The sequence below is a fragment of the Nestor notabilis genome, unplaced genomic scaffold (assembly GCF_000696875.1).
Source record: "Nestor notabilis isolate BGI_N333 unplaced genomic scaffold, ASM69687v1 scaffold22588, whole genome shotgun sequence".
NCBI lineage: Eukaryota > Metazoa > Chordata > Aves > Psittaciformes > Psittacidae > Nestor > Nestor notabilis.
Window position 1 is genome coordinate 5,966 of NW_009941783.1, and position 18,214 is coordinate 24,179.

General features: G+C 37.0%; 1 protein-coding gene across 1 annotated transcript in view; it reads left to right on the forward strand.

Annotated features, from left to right (window-relative positions):
• Window positions 1-18,212, forward strand: part of COG2 (component of oligomeric golgi complex 2) — a gene marked incomplete at its 5' end in the record, with an annotated part of 23,438 nt that extends 5,226 nt beyond the window's left edge. Inside the window, 12 exons of the mRNA XM_010021064.1 lie at window positions 270-449; window positions 1,822-1,946; window positions 3,249-3,375; window positions 6,916-7,055; window positions 10,371-10,432; window positions 11,687-11,838; window positions 12,899-13,093; window positions 13,816-13,888; window positions 14,848-14,990; window positions 15,676-15,815; window positions 16,295-16,475; window positions 18,067-18,212. Of these exons, the coding sequence (XP_010019366.1) occupies window positions 270-449; window positions 1,822-1,946; window positions 3,249-3,375; window positions 6,916-7,055; window positions 10,371-10,432; window positions 11,687-11,838; window positions 12,899-13,093; window positions 13,816-13,888; window positions 14,848-14,990; window positions 15,676-15,815; window positions 16,295-16,475; window positions 18,067-18,168 (1,620 nt within the window). The remainder of the gene's footprint in view (window positions 1-269; window positions 450-1,821; window positions 1,947-3,248; window positions 3,376-6,915; window positions 7,056-10,370; window positions 10,433-11,686; window positions 11,839-12,898; window positions 13,094-13,815; window positions 13,889-14,847; window positions 14,991-15,675; window positions 15,816-16,294; window positions 16,476-18,066) is intronic.
• Between the last annotated feature and the right edge of the window lie 2 nt (window positions 18,213-18,214).

Genomic DNA, 18,214 nt, shown 5'->3' on the forward strand with positions numbered 1-18,214 from the left:
AGTTATCAAGTTTGCAGGATAAAGGGGACCTTAGATAATACATAATTTACAACATACAGAGGAAAATACTTGCCTTTTAACCTTATTCTAATAAATACTGTGTTAAATAGTATCAGTAACCCACTGAGCTTGTGTTAATGTTCATTTATTGTTGACACTTAAAACTTGTGCACCTTTCAAATGAAAATAGCAAACAGGTATTTCTGGAAGAATTTACTTCAGCAATAATGACAAGGCTTGTTTATTACTGTATTTGTTTCTCTTCATAGCGTATAGCTGGAATAACAGCTATGTTGCAGCAGTCTCTGGAAGGGCTGCTCTTGGAGGGCCTTCAGACTTCAAATGTTGACATAATACGTCACTGTCTTCGCACTTATGCAACAATTGACAAAACACGGGATGCAGAGGCTTTAGTTGGTCAAGTGCTTGTAAAACCTTATATAGATGAGGTAAGATAAAATCATGAATCCTAAGAAAATTAATTGATTTGCAAACATGATTATTTTTCCTGTTAAACTCTAGCTTTCCTCATCAGCTTCAAAGTGCCTTTGTGGAGACAGCAGAAGAACTGAGCCCCAACACAATGTCAATTTGTTGTTGCTATTTAAGAAAAAAGGGATTCTCTTTCTTTCCTGTGGTTTTGTTTTTTTTTTTTATGGGCCAAGGAGCCCAAAAAACGAACCTTAAACCAAGCATATGACTGCAGAAAAATCCAATTTATTCTGGACCAGGGTGCATCTGTGGGAATTGGACCTTTGCCTTTCTCCATGGCTGGCTCAGTAGCAAGCAAATGCAGCAAAAATAGTTCTTAGTGCAATGTCCTTTTCTTCCCATTGTCTGAAGACACAGTTTCTACAGTTTCTATCTGTTCCCTGTGAAAAAACAGTATGTCTGATGCCACCCAAGCTGTATGTCATTGTCAGTAGGATGTTTCTTTTCTGCCTCTGTGAATGAAACATTTAAAATTTTCCTGATTTTGTTTTGTATGCATACAGATTTACAAAGCAAAACTAGCTCCTGGCTTTGGATGGGAGAGCGAGTCAACTGGTGGTTGCCCTCCCTTTAAGGACAAACTTCCTTTGGGTGCTTGCTAATGCTGTAGCATCTGCTCTAGTGGGGGACAGGTTACATCTTCCCCCCTCAGTTTTCTCAGGACTTGTTCTTTCCCCACTTCTGCAACATTCTGCTTCTTTATGTAGTTAGAGGCAAAAGCATTCAGACAGGTAGAAGAATACTAAGAAATACAAGCTATTGTTCTCTTCTTGTATTGTCCAACTACTGTCTGCCTTCTCTTTATGGCAGCAATTGTCTGTTTTCTCTGGATATGGGGTACAGTCCAGGCAGACAACTTTGCTAGCTGCATTAAAGGCTTAGCATTTTCACAAAAGATTCTTGGCTATTGGTTTACGTGCATTTGGGATTGAATCAACAACCTCTAAATTTAGAAGAGATTTATGACTTTATTCTGGGGTTTGATTAGATTTTCCCAGTCATCCATTTAATTTCCCAGTCATCCATTTAATTTAACTGCTTCAGGTGTCAGTGGTGTGTGAAGTGGGTGGGGAGCCAGACTGACATTTAAAAGCCAGGAGCTCATTCCCATTTTTGGGGCCAATCTTCCCAGCTAGAGTGCTGCATTAAAGGAAGTAATAATTCAAGATGGCAAGTTATACTTGGAAACTGTAATATAAAAATGTAATATACTCACTATCCCTATGTTTGGGTTATAGTGGTAGGAGTTTTGAGGGAGTAGACTGAGTCTTGCATTACAGTATTTTATATTCACTTTTCTGGCATTTAACATTGAACTCTTCCTGGCAGGTGATTGTGGAACAGCACGTTCAATCTCATCCTAATGGCCTTCAGTCTATGTACAATAGACTATTGGAGTTTGTTCCTCATCATTGCCGTCTCTTGCGTGAAGTAACAGGGGGAGCTATTTCGAGGTAAGTATCTTGTGGTTTCTTTTGATTGCACTAAAGTTACAGCAACTATCATACACTTTCAAAATGCTGTGCATAAGTAGCTTTGATGTGCAAGCCACCTATCTGGCCTTTCCTGAAGGTTCATAATCAGGTTTGATTTCTGGCTCACATCTGTGTTTTTTTTGCCAAAACAGAACACTGAACAGACTTTCTGGGTGCTGTGGCCCAGACCTTCAGAGGAGGGAAGGAGAATACTTTGTTTCAGTAGTAGAATTTAGTACTGTTCATAATACAATATGTCAGATACCTTGGTTTTTTTTGAGTCCATGAAATATTATTGTACACTTCATCCAAGGAGAAGGGCATAATAAAGCTATTAAAAAACATAAGTTCAAATGTTACTGGGTTGTTGGTGCACATCAGAAAAGTGGGGATGACCCCCAGAGGTTGCTGATTTTTCACATGTACTAGAACTACAGGTTTAATTGATCTGTGCTTTCAGTGTCTTCTCTAAAAGTGCTTAATTCCTTATGCAATTAAATTGGCTGTTTTGAGGTTTAAATAATTCAGGTCTACTGAATTGTATCAATTTATTCATCTGTTTGCAGGCTGGTTTATATAGTAGACTGCTGTAATTAGCAGAACTATGGATGTAGCCTCTAGGGACTGCAGAATTACTTTTTCTAATTAGTCATCCATTGCTGAGCTTTTTATGACTCTTAAGTTTTACTAACATTTCAATTCTTTTAATCCCTCAGCAAGTTGTAATCTTTCTTCTTAATAATGGAATGTTTCTGCTTTGTACTGTGATGTACTGAACTAGAATTAAATGCTTGTATCTCTTCTGCTCTGAATTTATAGATTTTCCTAATCAAGGTAGCTTTTAATCTTTTGCTTTGAAGCACAATGTCATGTATAAATACAGAGTGGAACAATTATGAAGAAGTTCTGCTTTTTTCCATTGCAATAGTTGCATTGCAATAGTTGCATTGCATAGTACTTGGTACCTCTTTGGAGTTGTTAAAACTTGAATAGGAGTTTTCATCTGAAATGTAATCATCTTCCAGAACACACTTGCAAAATACATAACTGATAAGATTTTAAACACTTTGAGAGTTATAAAAAATACCTTGCATTTGCTGAGACTGTGGGATTGGATAGGAAACATCAAAGGAAGAATAATTTAAGTGAATTGGCATACCTACATAGAAAAACTTAATTGCATCTCATCTAATGCAGTGCATGTCTTTTTAGTTAATCCTACCTTCACATAGAAGGCAGATGGTAAAATATAACCGTGAAATAATTGCAATTTTATTTCAGCGAAAAAGCAGATATTGTTCCTGGATATGATTTCTTAGTGAATTCAGTGTGGCCAGAAATAGTACATGGTTTAGAAGAGAAATTACCATCACTGTTTAACCCTGGAAACCCAGACATGTTTCATGAGGTAATTATTTTTTTTTCCGTTTGTGATTCCTTTGACATATACAAGAATTGAATGAGTTATGTTCTCTAGGGTTTTTTTCCTTGCTGCTTTTGTGTAAATTCATGTTGTTGCATGAGGTTATCTCAAATCACTTGATTTAATTTTCATAGAAATGAATTCTCCCCTCAAGTTTGTCAGAAAAGCTCATACAGAAGTTATTTGAAGACATTGATCATGTGAATTTGGTCTTAGCATTTGTTTTAGGAGTAGATGTTCCTTCTTAGTTGTAGTATTGCAGCATAAGTGAAGGTGGGAGGGGACAACTCCAGTGTTTGCCCAAGACTACCACTTCTGTATAGAAAAGGCTGTCAGGGTAATTCAATAACTGAGTTACAGCTTGCTCTGTACTGTAGTTGGCTTAAAAAATGGTTTCACTTGCTTGTTTTAGTTTTTGCTCTCTTTCAGTACTGCAGATTATGTTGTGATTAGAAACACAAGTCAACTAATAGAAACAAAAATATTTGGAGGAAGCATGATCAGGTTTAGAACATAAAAGAGGTATTTTCTCTGGTGTCACAATTAATCATGACCAGCTTACATTATAAAATTAATTTAAACTACTTGTCACTCTTGTATTTTCATCATTGGCTGTGCTTCTCTGACTCTAAAAGATCATCTTTTACTAATGTTGAAACAGATTTCTTGGTCTAGCATGACAATTGGCTCTGGCAGTGCTTGATTAGTATGTCACAAGCAGAAAATAGGAGCTTTATGCTCTTCTTCATGTCCTGTCTGTCTGTATTTAACCAGGATTGCTGAAATATGATTTTTTTTTCCTTTTTTTAATTTGCAGCTTGACTCATGATTAGTGTGAAACCTTTTATTTTCAAGATGGAGATGGCAGGCAGTGAAAAAGCTGTGTGAAGGAAGGCAAAGAAGGCAGATCAGAACAGATGACTTAGAGAAATATTAGATTGCTCTTGAAGGTTTCTGATGATTCTTCCTGTGTTTGTGCAAAACTGCTTTTACCTAAATACTTATATTTGTCTTGGAATTTAAAATCTTTTTCATACAGATATGTTGAATAATTGAAGGCAGGTAGGCACGACAGTGTGCAGGGCAGGCTCTGAGTAAGAAGCAAATGAAATAATGTTGAAGAAAGCTGTGGTAATGCCATGCAAATGACACCCCTGCTGGTGAGAATACTATGTTTCCCGTACAGTTTCAGTCACTCTTCAAGCTTTCCCCTAATGCCCTGCATACTGCAAATTGTGAGCCATGCTGGCTCACAACAAACATAAAACCCCAGCATCCCCATATGACTTTCAAGTAAACCATGTAGTAGGTCTAAAGTAGTTTCCAAACTGCTTTTGACTACCTAAGTGACTCAGAATCGAAATCATTAAAATTTTTTACCTAAAAATCGATAAGAAGTTGACATGTCAAGTGTAAAAATGTCTAAACACTGGTAGTTCTGAAATAAGAGGGGGAAAAACAACCATTAAAATAGTTTCTGCACAGCTGATAAGCCAAGTAATGCAACACAGGTTTGAGACAGTAAGTGTATTTTTTCCAGGTTTGTTTGCATATGTGTGTATATATATAGAGAGAGTTAATTCTGAAAGGTTTGAATATGCAGTTTTATCTTTTAGGAGGCTTTTAGATGTAGAGAAGGGGAATAGAAAAACACATTTTTTAAAACCTGTAAAAATTGGACTGGCAGCGTAAGCATGTATGTTAAAATATATGCACCATTTACTTATGTAGAGTTTTTCTTAAAATTGTTTCATGTTGTTATGCCCTTATTTCTGGGTCAGATTTGTAGATCCACAGGGTATGTGAAAATAATACTTCTTTTATCCCTAAACATTAATTTGAGATTGTTTAAGTTTAGATTCCTCTGTTTGAAAATTGCTCCATTTTGTTTCCCACTTTAGCTTCTCTTGAAGTCAACAGTTCTATCCTAAAAGCTGAAATGGGAATGAGTCCTGCAGTTAGTTCCCTCTCTTGGATATAATGTTATCAATAACTAGATAAATGTCTCTTGAGTTGTCTTCTATTTTGAACATGCGTGATAGGTCTTTTAAAGAGTGTTCTGGTTTATATCGTTGGCTAATACTTAAGGTAGCAGAGCATTAACAGTTTGTTTGCCTTTTTACATTGCTGGGTTTAATATCTAAGAAAGGAGGCCTGAAAGAGCACTAATCTGTCATTCATTCTGGATTTAACTCCCATATCTTTTATGGTTCCATTGTGTTATAAATACAACCACTTTGGGAGAAAAGCTTTTGTGTGCAATTTTCAGAATACTGTCTTGACGCACTGAACTGTCTTAACACACTGAAACTGCCATGTTCACAAGAAAAATATGCTTAAATTATACCTTTAACAAAGTTAGGAACTTGCTGACATACACAACACAAAAGCCCATGTCAGCGCATGTCGTGTAGCCACAGGAGTTTCTGAGAGCAGAACCTGTAAGCAGCAACTCAGGAGCTTTTCCTGAGAATGTTTTGCTGCTTTGTAAGAAGCAAAATCACATCACTCATGTAGTGCTCTGGATTGTGGGAATAGCCTTGCAGCCCTGTTGTTGCTTTTACTGCAGTGAAGTCAGAAGCACCAGGAGATTCAGTCAGGCTTATTTCATTAATTCACATTGGCTTACTGACCATGTACCATAGGTTTTAGGGCTGCTTTTGGTTGGTTTGGGTGTTTTTTTAAAGAAAATTGCACATAAGCCAAATGTTTTCATTGCACAGAGGCAGATTTTAGCTGTATTTTGATTTTAAATTGATTTACGTAGCTTTTGTGTTCTTGGCTTTCTGCTTTGTGTGTGATTTAATTTATTATTTCATTATTTTCAGGGTGTTAATTAGTTACTGTTGAGAGTAAACCCACAGTGCCTTTGGGTATTAATATAATCTGTCTTTACTTGCAACTGACTTAACACTATTCGTAAACATCTTATTATAAGCATACAGTGGATAAAGTTAGTTTATCTGAAACTGAAGTTCTTATGCAAATATTTGGTATTTGCAAAACATAGTTTTAGACAAACAGGTCTAGGAATGCCTATAATACAGGTCCCATATAACAAAAAGAGGCTTTCATTCTCATGTTTATTTGTTTATGTTTACTTTGGGATTCATTCCTGATCATTTCTGTTTGTTGTATGCCTATTATCTCCTGTGACTGACGCTGTTCTTAGTACTGTACAGCACTGTTGTTCCACTCCAGCAACTGAGCTCAGAAATATTCATGCATCTCTCTGATGAGTTCTGCTTATTCAGGGTACTTGGACAATTTTATGCTTTTCAGAAGTGTCTTGCACTGGCTTTTCTTATCATGGTATAAGAACTACTAGTTAATTGGTTTTGGTTTCACTGCAATCCAGGATTTTAGCCTTATATGATTAGGTGATGGGGTTAGTGTCAGCCCATTCTGAAGTGTGATTAACTGTAGTGTAATACAAGAGTTCTGCTGGATGCGTGCTGGCTTTCCTTGTCTGCTGGATCCGGTGTGTGATCAGAATGCTTACATCAGAATGTTCTCCTTCTGCAGAAGTACACTACTAGTATGGATTTTGTACGGAAATTTGAACGACAGTGTGGCTCCCAGGCCAGTGTGAAACGGTTAAGAGCTCACCCATCTTACCACAGCTTTAATAACAAATGGAATTTGCCTGTATATTTTCAAATAAGGTTAGTATATAATTTTTTTGTTCACTCTTTCAAAAGTAAAATTCAGTCACAGCGAAATGATCTGGCTTGGGGTCAGATCTCATAGTTCAAAGTTTCCCTTGTCACCAAATTGTAGAAGTCAATCTAAGAATTTAATTAGTCAAGCAACTGTTTTATATGTCTTTTGGTAATTGAGCAAAATCACAGCCAGCTGCTCTTCAGTATGTACTGTGTTGTTACACCGATTTTGATACACTACTCATAAGACATTCAGGAACAGATGCAGATAAGTCTTGAAATCTTGTTTCGAATTCTTTTTCTCCAGCATCCCTGGAACTAAACTGTATGTTGAAGGATGCTACTTGTGCAAATCTGGAGGAATACTTACTGTGAGGGAAGAAGTCTTTCTTCTTAGACATATAGAATTAAAGGACTTGACAACTTACAGCTTTTGCAGATCTAGAATGTTTCCAACATTCTTTGCATCTCACAGGATGTGCTCTGTAAAGTGCTAGGTCTTGTTCCATGGCCTTCCCAAAGAATTCCCCCTACTATTTCATTTTCCTGAGGAGTTAAGTAATAAGTTTTAGCTTGCTTTTCCAGCAAGTCTGATGTACCTGTAGCATTACCTTTTACAGATCTTGCAGCTAGAAGAGAGCAGAGAAACCCAAGAAGCACCATTTTAATTCTAGTAATGCTAGAATGTTAATGAGCAGAATAGAATGTAAACCCATATTTTTAGAAAGTGTAGTCTGCATATCTGATTTTGGGGCTGGGTAGCAAGTCTCCAGGCAAGAAAGAGAACTGTTGATGAAGTCTGCTATGACCTTAGTGTGCTGTGTGTGATCTGTCTTGGTCCAAAGCCTTCTGAGGGTCTCTTCAAAAAAAGGGTACAATTTCCAAAAGAGAGGGGAGAGAAACTGATGTGTTTATTTTTAACCTGGCATTTTTTTACTGCATGACTGTCACTGGCTGTAACAGTACAACCATAGTCACATTTATCCAGTATCTTTAATCCAGGATAAATTTGCATTATTGATGAAAAATTCCATCCAGGAATCTTAGGAGTGCTGGAACCAATATAAGTGACAGGAGCATGGGGCTATGAGCAGAGTCTTGGTGTTTTGGTGTTTCGTTGCATTCTGTGAAGTGGTAGCCCCAGGCTCTGACATTCTGGTTTGGTTTTTTGCTTGCATGTTTGTTCCTTCAGCTGTGTAGAGAACTGATGGGAAGATCTGTTACTCTGGGTGAAAAAAGGCTGATGTTCAACTTCAGTCAATTCCTCCAAACCACTTAACTGTACAAATATTTGTGCTGGCCCAAGGAAAGGGGCAGGAGTACTCACTACAGTAGCAGTGCTGAGTGCACCAACTAAAAGTGTCTGTGGAACTGTAGCCATTATGAACCTTTTAACAGATCTATATCATTAATAGGGACATGAGTCTGCCCTTTTTGGTTGAAACATTTTGTTTGCAACTTTTCTGATAAGTGACCACTTGATCAAACTTTGATATTCTTGCTCATAAAATTGAAATGGACCTTCAGCATATTCTTTCTGTTCAAAAATGTTCTTTCCCATTAGGTATTTTGAGCTTTGACTGATAAAATTTTAAAAAAAAATAATTTTTCTTTAATCCAGGATTACTGTAAATCTAAATAATTCACTATTTCAATAAATGATTGGATAACAGCAGCTGGTTTATCTTTCACCAGTTATTCCTATATACTGGAATAATCAGCTAATTTTAAGAAGTACCCATGAATTTTTCAGTGCACAACTGTGAAAATAATGCAACATATTCATTATATATATATCTCAAGGAAGCTTTTTCTTTAATGTATGTTAATATCCTTAAGTCATACAGGATTTCTATTTAAGTATTATTCCCTGCCCGTGGCAGGGGTTTGGAATGAGATAATCTTTAAGGTCTCTTGCAACCCAAACCATTCTATGATTTTGTTATCTCACACTACGCCATTTATGGTTAAGACAGATGAGTTTTTTCTTTTTTTTTCTGTGTTTTTTCTTTATTCAGTTACAGAAATTACACATAACAATCAGCCCTCACTAAAGCCTTTATAAATGATTCTGTGAGGAACAGATAGATGTACAGGAATTACTTCCGTAGCAGTGCTGGCTCAAACAGCCCCAGTAACTCTTTCAGCCATTCTTTAAATTATGTCAGTACAACTGAGTGTGGAACTGTAGTGAACTCCACATTGGGGAGTTTTTTTTCCTATCTAAGAAACATTCAGCAAAAATTATGTTGTTAAAAATACAATTCCATTCTCAATCCTTTTCACCGTAAGACTTAGACACTGCTCTGTTGGTGGAAGTGGTGCATAGGCAGGAATGAGATTTTGAAGCCATTTCACGACTATTTCTAAAATAAGTTTAGTTACTAAACATGCATTGGAAGTTTGAATAAGAAAAACTAGGTGGGCCCCTGTTCTCATTTGGAAATGTGAGTTAAGAGGAACCCTACAGGTTAGTAGGAAGTTTGATAGGAACGCTTATGTAGTTACATGATGCACATAAAAGCAAGAAAGGGGTAATCAATGACAACAGAGCTTTCTATAGAGGAGTTAAAATGATAGCTTTTTTTTCAGCATTTAGAGGGAAAAACTGGTTAAAGAAGAATTTCCTGCAGCTCTTGCCTGACAGTTTTTAGACCATGGAAATGCTGTGCTGTTTATCCAATATGCTGGAACTATGGGAAAGTGTCAAAGGTTTCAATATTAACTTTGCTGTTATACTAAAAAAACTGGGGAGGCAGGATTTCATTTCTTTACTATTTTGAAGGGTGAATTTTTTACAAAGGGGGTCAAGGTATCCTGTGAGGAACTATTGATTTTTACCAGGTACAGAATTGTTTGCAGAACCTTATGCCACTCTTCATTAACAAACATGTAGAAAGCTGAAGCCTCCGGTGTCATGGGGCATAGCTGAAGGTCAACTAAAGCAAGTGTGAGATAATTTGTTCACTTTTAGTTTAAAAACAGTAACACAACAAAAAAACCCTTCACTTCTTAGAAAAGCTGAAGATTTGACACACTGTGAGCTATCATTTTGTTAATGTTTGCAATTCTGACCTTGAAAATTTCGCAAAGTATCAGCTTCGTATCTGCCTGTGAAAAGTTGAAGGTTCATTTTCAAGTGTTTGAATGTTGGTCTCATTTATATCCCAATTTATGCCAGGCAAAAATAATTGCAGATATAAAATCTGTACATTGATAGCACATTGAAATAATACTGAAATAAACATTGAAAAAATGTTTAGGCATCAGTTTAAGCAATTGTTAAATTGTAATATTCAAAATCTTTGTGTCTCTCAGATTCAGAGAAATAGCAGGGGCCTTAGAAGAAGCACTTTCAGATACACTAGAGGAAGCACCAGGTAAACTTGCAATAATAGTTTCTCTATTGCAAAGGAAATTATAATATAAGTAGCAGTGGCTACTGTCTGTTGATTGAGTATTGAGTAGTAACATGCATCCAGTGGATTCACGTGCGCCTTCTTTTTTCTGATGAACTTATTAAACAGTTCATAGAGAACTGTTCCATTTTTATAGATAAGGCAATATGAGAGTGTTGTTCACTTTGTGATCACTTCCTAAAAATACCCCTTTTGGCAGCAGCCGCTAACATAGTTGTGTAACTATCCTCTCAGTGCAAGAAGGAAGTAAATTGGCATTTAGCATCCTCTAAGTGATAACCAAAAGCCTATGCTATGTTACTGGGGAATATTTTTCTTTATTGTTTTAAGACTATGTAGAGGTGAAACTCGCTGTCTTTGGCAGCATATAAGCAACGTATAGGCTTGCTCTGATTTCTCATATTGGTGTCTGCTCCAAAAACATACATTGATCTATGAGCAGATGCACAGGAAGGACTACAGTGGAGGAGAAAATATGATATATTCATTAGAAGTATACTGTAATCAGAAAAGCTTACTTCAGTTAACAGAGTAAATACTTATGAAGAAGTCAGCTAAGAGTCATATAAATGTATTTGTGTGTATACACACACATGCTCTCTGAAGAGAAAAAATCCTAATGGAGGTGAAATGCATAAATCCTACTGTGTCAAGGTGTTTACATGGAGCTTGCAGACACATTCATTAGGTCTCTAATTGTATGCCATGAAATGTTAGTGTATGAACTGCTTTAAAAGTATTTGGTTTAAATATGGATATTCCTACTGTGTGTTAAGTAAATATTTCTAGCAGATATCTCAGATATAACTGTGACAGGAGCAGTAGTTTAGTGCTAAAGGAGTATTACTGTTATGACTGGAAAGCATTTCTAATATAACTTCTTCATAGGACAGCCAAAAATTATCTTAGGATTGTTACCTTCTGAAGTAGATTATTTGGCTAAGCTGTTCCTGCCTTTGTTGTGGGCAAATTCTCATTTGTTGCTTTTGCAACAGCAAAACTTAGTGGAATTTGAAATGTAAAGTAATGAGGAGCTAATATTTTAAGAATCTGTTTCAGACAGTGCTTAATGAATCCTCTTTGCTGTCTTTGTGTCTTTTTGTAAGGATCTTTTTTTACCTTAGTTTTTTTTAAATCTCAGGTAATACAATTGAGCTGATTTTACATCTTTTAAAAATGTGCTTAGGAACTTGATCCTTGTGTGATTGTTTCTAGATGGCAGCTCATACTGTCTTTTGGCCACTCACATGGTCTGGACGAGTCTTCTGAAGTGCTGGTCAGATCAAATGTTTTTACCGTTATTAGCACACCGCCTGTGGAAACTTAGTCTGCAGATTTTGGCACGCTACTCTGTGTTCATTGGTGAGGTAAGAGAACTGCATGCTTATGCTTTTGGTGATTGGGTATGTCCATCAACAAGAGACCTTTTGAAACAAAGTATGTGACCTCCTTTTAAGTGCTTTTTTCCAGAACTTAACATTCTTCAATAAGAACACTTTCAGCCAGTTATTATATATAAAGTGTCACTGCAAAATATGTTATTAACCACAAATGTGAGTGCTGCTGCGATGTTACTGACTGATGGTTGCCAAGGCTATACTTCCATGTGTGCTTGAGGCTGCCTTTGCCACTGAAAAAAGTAGCCACTATCTTGGTTTTGTTCTTCTTGTGTGTTCACTCATTGATACAATGAAGAGCTTGTGAAACTGAGCCAGGTGAAAACTTAGCCCTGCAAATAAAAAGGGCTAAGTTAATCTAGATCAATTCCTCAGTGTTGAGACTAAAAAACCGTAAGTTTCATGGGCAACTGACTCAACATCAGTGATTCCCTGCTTCTGAGCAGGAAAGGTTGTGCTTTGCTCTTCTAATCCTGCTTTCAGCCATACAAGGTTGCCTTGTTTCTTGTGTCATAGAAAGACAGTACGATAGAATAATTGTGATTTAAAGGGACTACTGGAGGTCATCTGGTACCAAGTCCTGCTCAAAACAGGGCTGTTTAAATAAGGTTATGCAGATCAAGCCTTTTCAAGTAGAATTTTGAGTATGTCCAAAGTTTGAGTCCATCTTCTCTATACATGCCTCTTAGGTAGCTGAAGACAGCAGTGAGATCTTCCTTTATCCATTTCTTGTTACTCACTTCTCTCAGCTAAATGGGCTCATAAGAAGTACTGATAAGTACCAGAGTTAAAACAGAGTAGTTGAATGAAGCATGTGTTTGACAAATTTGCTCAAAATCATCCAACTCCATAGTGCACCAAAAACTGTTTTCAAAATAACTCTTTTTTTAAGATAATTTAGGAATGCTAATATCCTTTGTAAGTGTGCCATTCTCATGCTTAGAACTTACACATCCTTTACTGTTTCTCTTTGTCCAACTTTAACTGCCTTCACTATTGCTAGGGTTCACATCTCAGTTTGATGTTTCAGGTTTCTGTAAGGCCTATTTCCAGTGAGAAGGAAAGCAAAAAATCTGTGCCAGCTGGTAGGAAGGAATCTTCTGTAAGCCTCAACCTTAGTGAGGACCAAGGGAATGGGTCTTCTCCAGAAAGTCAACCACTGCCTTCTATATCTAGTACTCAGCTGGTATATGTTGCTGCAGATCTGGACAAACTCCAGGATCAGGTTTGTGCTTGTGACTTTACTTACTAAAGAGTCTTCGTTGATCTCTGTGTTGTTATTGTTTAGCATCTTGTTAAGAACATGAAATAGTTTAAAATATTGTCCTATAAGCGTTTTTTTAATCTTAAATGCCAGAGCTGGAGTTGTCTAACGTAGAAAATATCACCTGAAATAAATGGTCTACTCTGTATTTATTTGGAATAGCAGATTACGGAGAAATTACTTCAGGTATTTAAACTCTTTTTATCAGTAGCTGCTGGACTTAACACCTAAAATAGTATGGTTCTGGTCATTTTTGGTGGAAAGTGTCACTGTGCCAGAGTCTCACCTTTACTAGTAAAATCTCTGTTGCAACTTGGAGTGTGGTGCAATATTCAGCTTTAATATTATATTCTCTTTTAAATGTTTACAGGTTTTAATCTTTGAGGTTGAAAAAAAGTTTTATCATCATGATTATACTTTACTAATGGTCCAGAATCTTGAAGACAGATGTATGGCATTAATTTTACTTCCAGTAGGAATGACTTGTGTGTATTTTTGGTCAATAAGGCTGAAATTTCTGTAATTTGTGAAGTATTCTTCTAGTCCTAGTTTCCCATAAATGCGGTAAAAATACGGAAAAGAAGGTGTCTTTTGATGCACTGGAAACATGGAATGTAGGAAAAGTAATGAAAATGTTTATAACATGACTGTATCTATTTGGTTTTTGTTTTGTTTTTGTTCAGATTCCTGACATCTTAGAAATGATTAAACCAAAACTTGAAATGATTGGCTTCAAGAATATGTCCTGTATTGCAGGTAAAGCTGAGAGGCTGAATTCAGTCTCCTTCCCCTTTCTCCCAGATCCACTCTGCCAACCAAACAGTATCAGCTTTTACACACAGTGTCATAATTTACAGTGAAAAAATTGAGAACACTAATTGTTTTATTACTTAAAGAAGCATGCTTTAGGTTTAACTTGTTAAATAGAAACTTTCTTGCCAGGCGAGGTTGGATGGGATTTTGAGTAACCTCCTCTAGTGGAAGGTGTCCCTGCCGTGGCAGAGGCGATGGGACTAGGTGGTCTTTAAGGTCCCTTCCAACCCAAACTGTCTTATGATTCTATGATCTTGAACTGACATGTTGAGTCTGGAAAATGTTTGGTTAAAATTGAGTGAGTTTGAAGTGCCTTTTTTTTTTTTTTATATGAAACATGCAGCCTGATTTCATTCAGTAATTAAAGCCAAGCATGTAGCTGATTGAGTGAACTGTTGCCTGTCTTCAAATAAAGCCAGAAGTTCTGTGCTGTGAATTCCACTTAAATCTCTAAATCGGGATTATTGGTAGATGTCCGTAAGAGAGGTAGGAGCTTGTGCATGTCCCCCACTCAGTAGATGGTCTGTTGTCCATCACAACTTTGAGTATGCTGCAGTAATTCCATAGGAAATTTGAATACTCTGAGCAAGAATTTCACAACCATAGTTTCTGTGGTAGGTTGGAGCCTTTTGATTCAAGCTCCTTGCTGCATTGATACTGAAGAAAAAATGGTGAGCCTGGACAATGTTACTTTTTCCTTTCCTCAGTCTGATTTTCTGACTAGTGAATGGTTGATATTTTGTAAATGGCTGGTGTGTATTTATTTAGGAAGCATTCTGTATTTGACACCAGCAACTATCTAGGATAGTGAGTGCAATTGGGATGATAGTGGGGTTCACATAATTTATGTTGTGATCGGGCAGGGTAGCTCAGTTTAAACTTTAGCATTTTTGCTTCAATAGGAGCCTTGGAAGACTCAAAGACTTCTTTATCAGCCTGTGTGCCGACCTTGAATAACAGGATTATCCAGGATCTCAGTGAGTCCTCCTTTGCTTACCTGAAGAGTGCACTGGAAGTTCCAAGATTATATAGGAGAACCAATAAGGTCAGTGCTGGCTGCAGGCAGAAAAAAGCCTCAGAAGGGCCGATGCTAAGAATGTTAACCAGGCAGTACATTTATGAGTTCTTCAGGCCTGTCCATACCTGCTTGACAGTCAAGAGCCCTATTAAATACCTTGAGATAATTTAGTGACTTTCTATTTTACCTCATGGCAAAGGAAAAAAAAAATGGTATTTTCAAAATTTTAGGTAGGGTAACAGTGAAGGAAGGGCAAGGAGTAGAACTGTTGATGTGCAACAGAAAAAGGGTTAATGAGAGTAGATATGTTTCCTCATGTCATAGCATGTACCGTAAGATGCAGTGTTGCTGAGTGGTAGGCTTCTTTTGGAAGGATGATGCTTCTGTCTGCTATGTCAAGAAACTTCTTCCCAGTGAGCTAGCTGCTCGTATCTGATTCAAGAAGTATCTTGCAGAAAAAGAACAAGATGAGAATAGCTAAAAAGAGTAATTTGTTGAAAAACTAAATAAGTAATGTTGAGATAATGATTTTATGATGATGTCTTTCCTATGTGTGATGACCTCTTCATTAATGTGTTGTGAATGAAGTGCATATCTCTTTGCTTAGGTACAGGCTTAGCATTTTATATATGTGCTAGAATTTGGTGTTGATACTTTCAGTAAGTAAATTATTGGTTCTTTTTCCCCACCTTGTTTCGCTTTCATCTACCAGGAGGTGCCAACTAAGGCTTCACCTTATGTTGACAGTGCTCTTAAGCCCTTCTACCGGCTGCAGAATGAATACAAAGGTACATTGAAGCAGCCCATGATTCATCAATGGCTGGAAGGTGCCCTCTCTGAAAGCACACAAAAGTAAGAGGAACCATACAGAAGATTGTTTGCATTAATTAAAAACTCCAGTGTTCATTGAATGGGCATGGGAAAAACACCCAAACCATTATGAATTAACTGTGAAGAAAACAAGAATGTACCCCTCTCTTGGCAGGGTGTATTTATTTCTTCATATATACTCTGGTGTTGTGTATTCAGCAGATGAAAAGTGGGACAGATACCTGACTTCTGCTCAGAGCTGTGGATAGGGCATTTGAAAAATTGTTTAGCTCTAGTAATGCAACAGTGAACTAAAAACTTGCATTTTGTTTCAGAATTGATGCAAGACTTAAACTCATGTTATTTTCAGGGAACAATGGGCGAATTTTCAAGACACCTGAGTTCTACTTTCTTTTGACTTTTGAAATGTATATGATTTCTCAGGGCCAGTGATGGGTATGAAGTAGGCTTTTCTGTAAACGTGTATTTTTTTTCTTTCTCATTCATCTTCCTTAATTTAGGTATTACGATACTGTATCTGATGTGCTAAGTTCTGTTAAGAAAATGGAAGAGAGCCTAAAAAGGTTGAAACAAGCCAGAAGAACTACGACTTCAAACCCTGTTGGTACAAATGGGGGCATGAGTGATGACAACAAAATCCGACTGCAGCTGGCCCTAGATGTTGAATATTATGGAGAGCAAGTAAGTAATGAGAAACAAGTTTATTTATTATTATTACTGGTTTTGGAAGGGAGTGAGAGAGGGAAGAGAAGCTTGACTTAGTTTTTTGGTCTTGAAAGCTTTGTAATTGTGATTTGGGGGGGTTGCTTTCTTTTTTCACATCTGTATAATGCAAGTGACTTGAGACCTTGGTGACTGTAGATACTGCTTGAGCAATGCATGCTTTCCTGTCCTTTCTTATTCAAATGCAAACCTTGTGTTCCATACTGTGTGCTACTTAGTGCTTGGAAGCACGAAGTAAAAAACACTGTGTGGACAGATCGGAGGGCAGGGACCTTCCTTAGCTCTGACTGAAACATCTTTATGGCCCTGCTTTTGTTTGCCTTCTCTCTGGATATTTCCAGCCTTGATTTATTGCATAGTAAAGGGCCTATTCCCAAGAGCTTAAAGATGTTAGCCTTATTTGTTGTTCTGAGTAACTGTAAGTTGCTTTCAGTGCCACATATGAAACCTTAAATAACAAAATAAATAAAAGAAGAAACTATTCCAGGAAATGTGTGCGGTAGCTACATGAAATTGTATAAGCATACTGTTTTGTAGTAATTTATTTCTGAGAATTATATACAGAAATAAACAACATTCCAAGTGCAAGTCTGTATCATTAGTTGCCAAGCAGTTGCCATTGTTCTTGTTTGTGAGCAGATTTTGTTGATATATTACAACAGGTAGATAAAGTTTGCCTGTGTGCAAGCAGATCCTTTTCATATATTTGGGACTTAGAGAACGGAGATTTAGGTGGAAGTGTGGAAATCTTACTTACTATTTGGCAAGTTTTGGCTGGGTTTGGGCTTTTGCTCTTTTATTCCCATTATGTGCACTAACATCACTGCAAAGTGAATTTAAGCTGAACTGGGGTAGATTATTAATAATCATTTAGGAGCTGTTTTGATACATGTGAACATTCCAAAGAGTTCCAACAGCAAGCACCTTTTTCAGAATCATTTCATTATGGTTTTGTTATGGATCCAGGTTTTCCTTTTTCAATGCATGCTTAGTTTTCTCATGGCCATATTTTTCTAATTGTCAGAGCAATAGATTTCCTGGGTAAGGAACGACTTGCAGCAACCTCTCTATTTGTAGAGCTGTTTTCATCCCCCAGGGAGCAGAAGGCTAGAACCATAGGCTCTTGCAGCTTTCATCACCATGTTGTTGGCTATTCTTGGATTTGTTCATGTTTATCTTTAAGATTTTGCCCAGAAACTTCATCTGAGTTTTGAAAAAAATTTGGTTGAAATCAATGCATTAAAAACAAGCTAACAGCCAAGTCTCTCTTTCTGACTGTTTCACTGGACAGCTTCCAGCTGGCTTTAGTTACAATCTGCCTAGATGATGGTTAAATACTTCCCTGCAAGACACTACATTAACTGCAAAGACTTAAGTGAGCAAAGCTGGCTGCAAATATTTTTTTGTAGCATGCACTATATGCAGTTGTGGGGTTTTGCCACGTATCAATGCAGGACAAATCATGTGTTTTGATAAATGTTTTAAGTAGAATAATTAGTGAGCTTTTGATGTTTTAAAGAAAATTAACATATGTTCTGTGTCTTTTCAGATACGAAAGATGGGACTGGAAACAAGCAGCATAAAAAGCTTTTCAGCACTTACAGAGCTGGTTCTAACTGCCAAGGATCAGGCTACAGCGGAACAATCCTAGATATTTTTGAGAACGTGTGATTGGAGATAAACAATGTCCCTAAAGA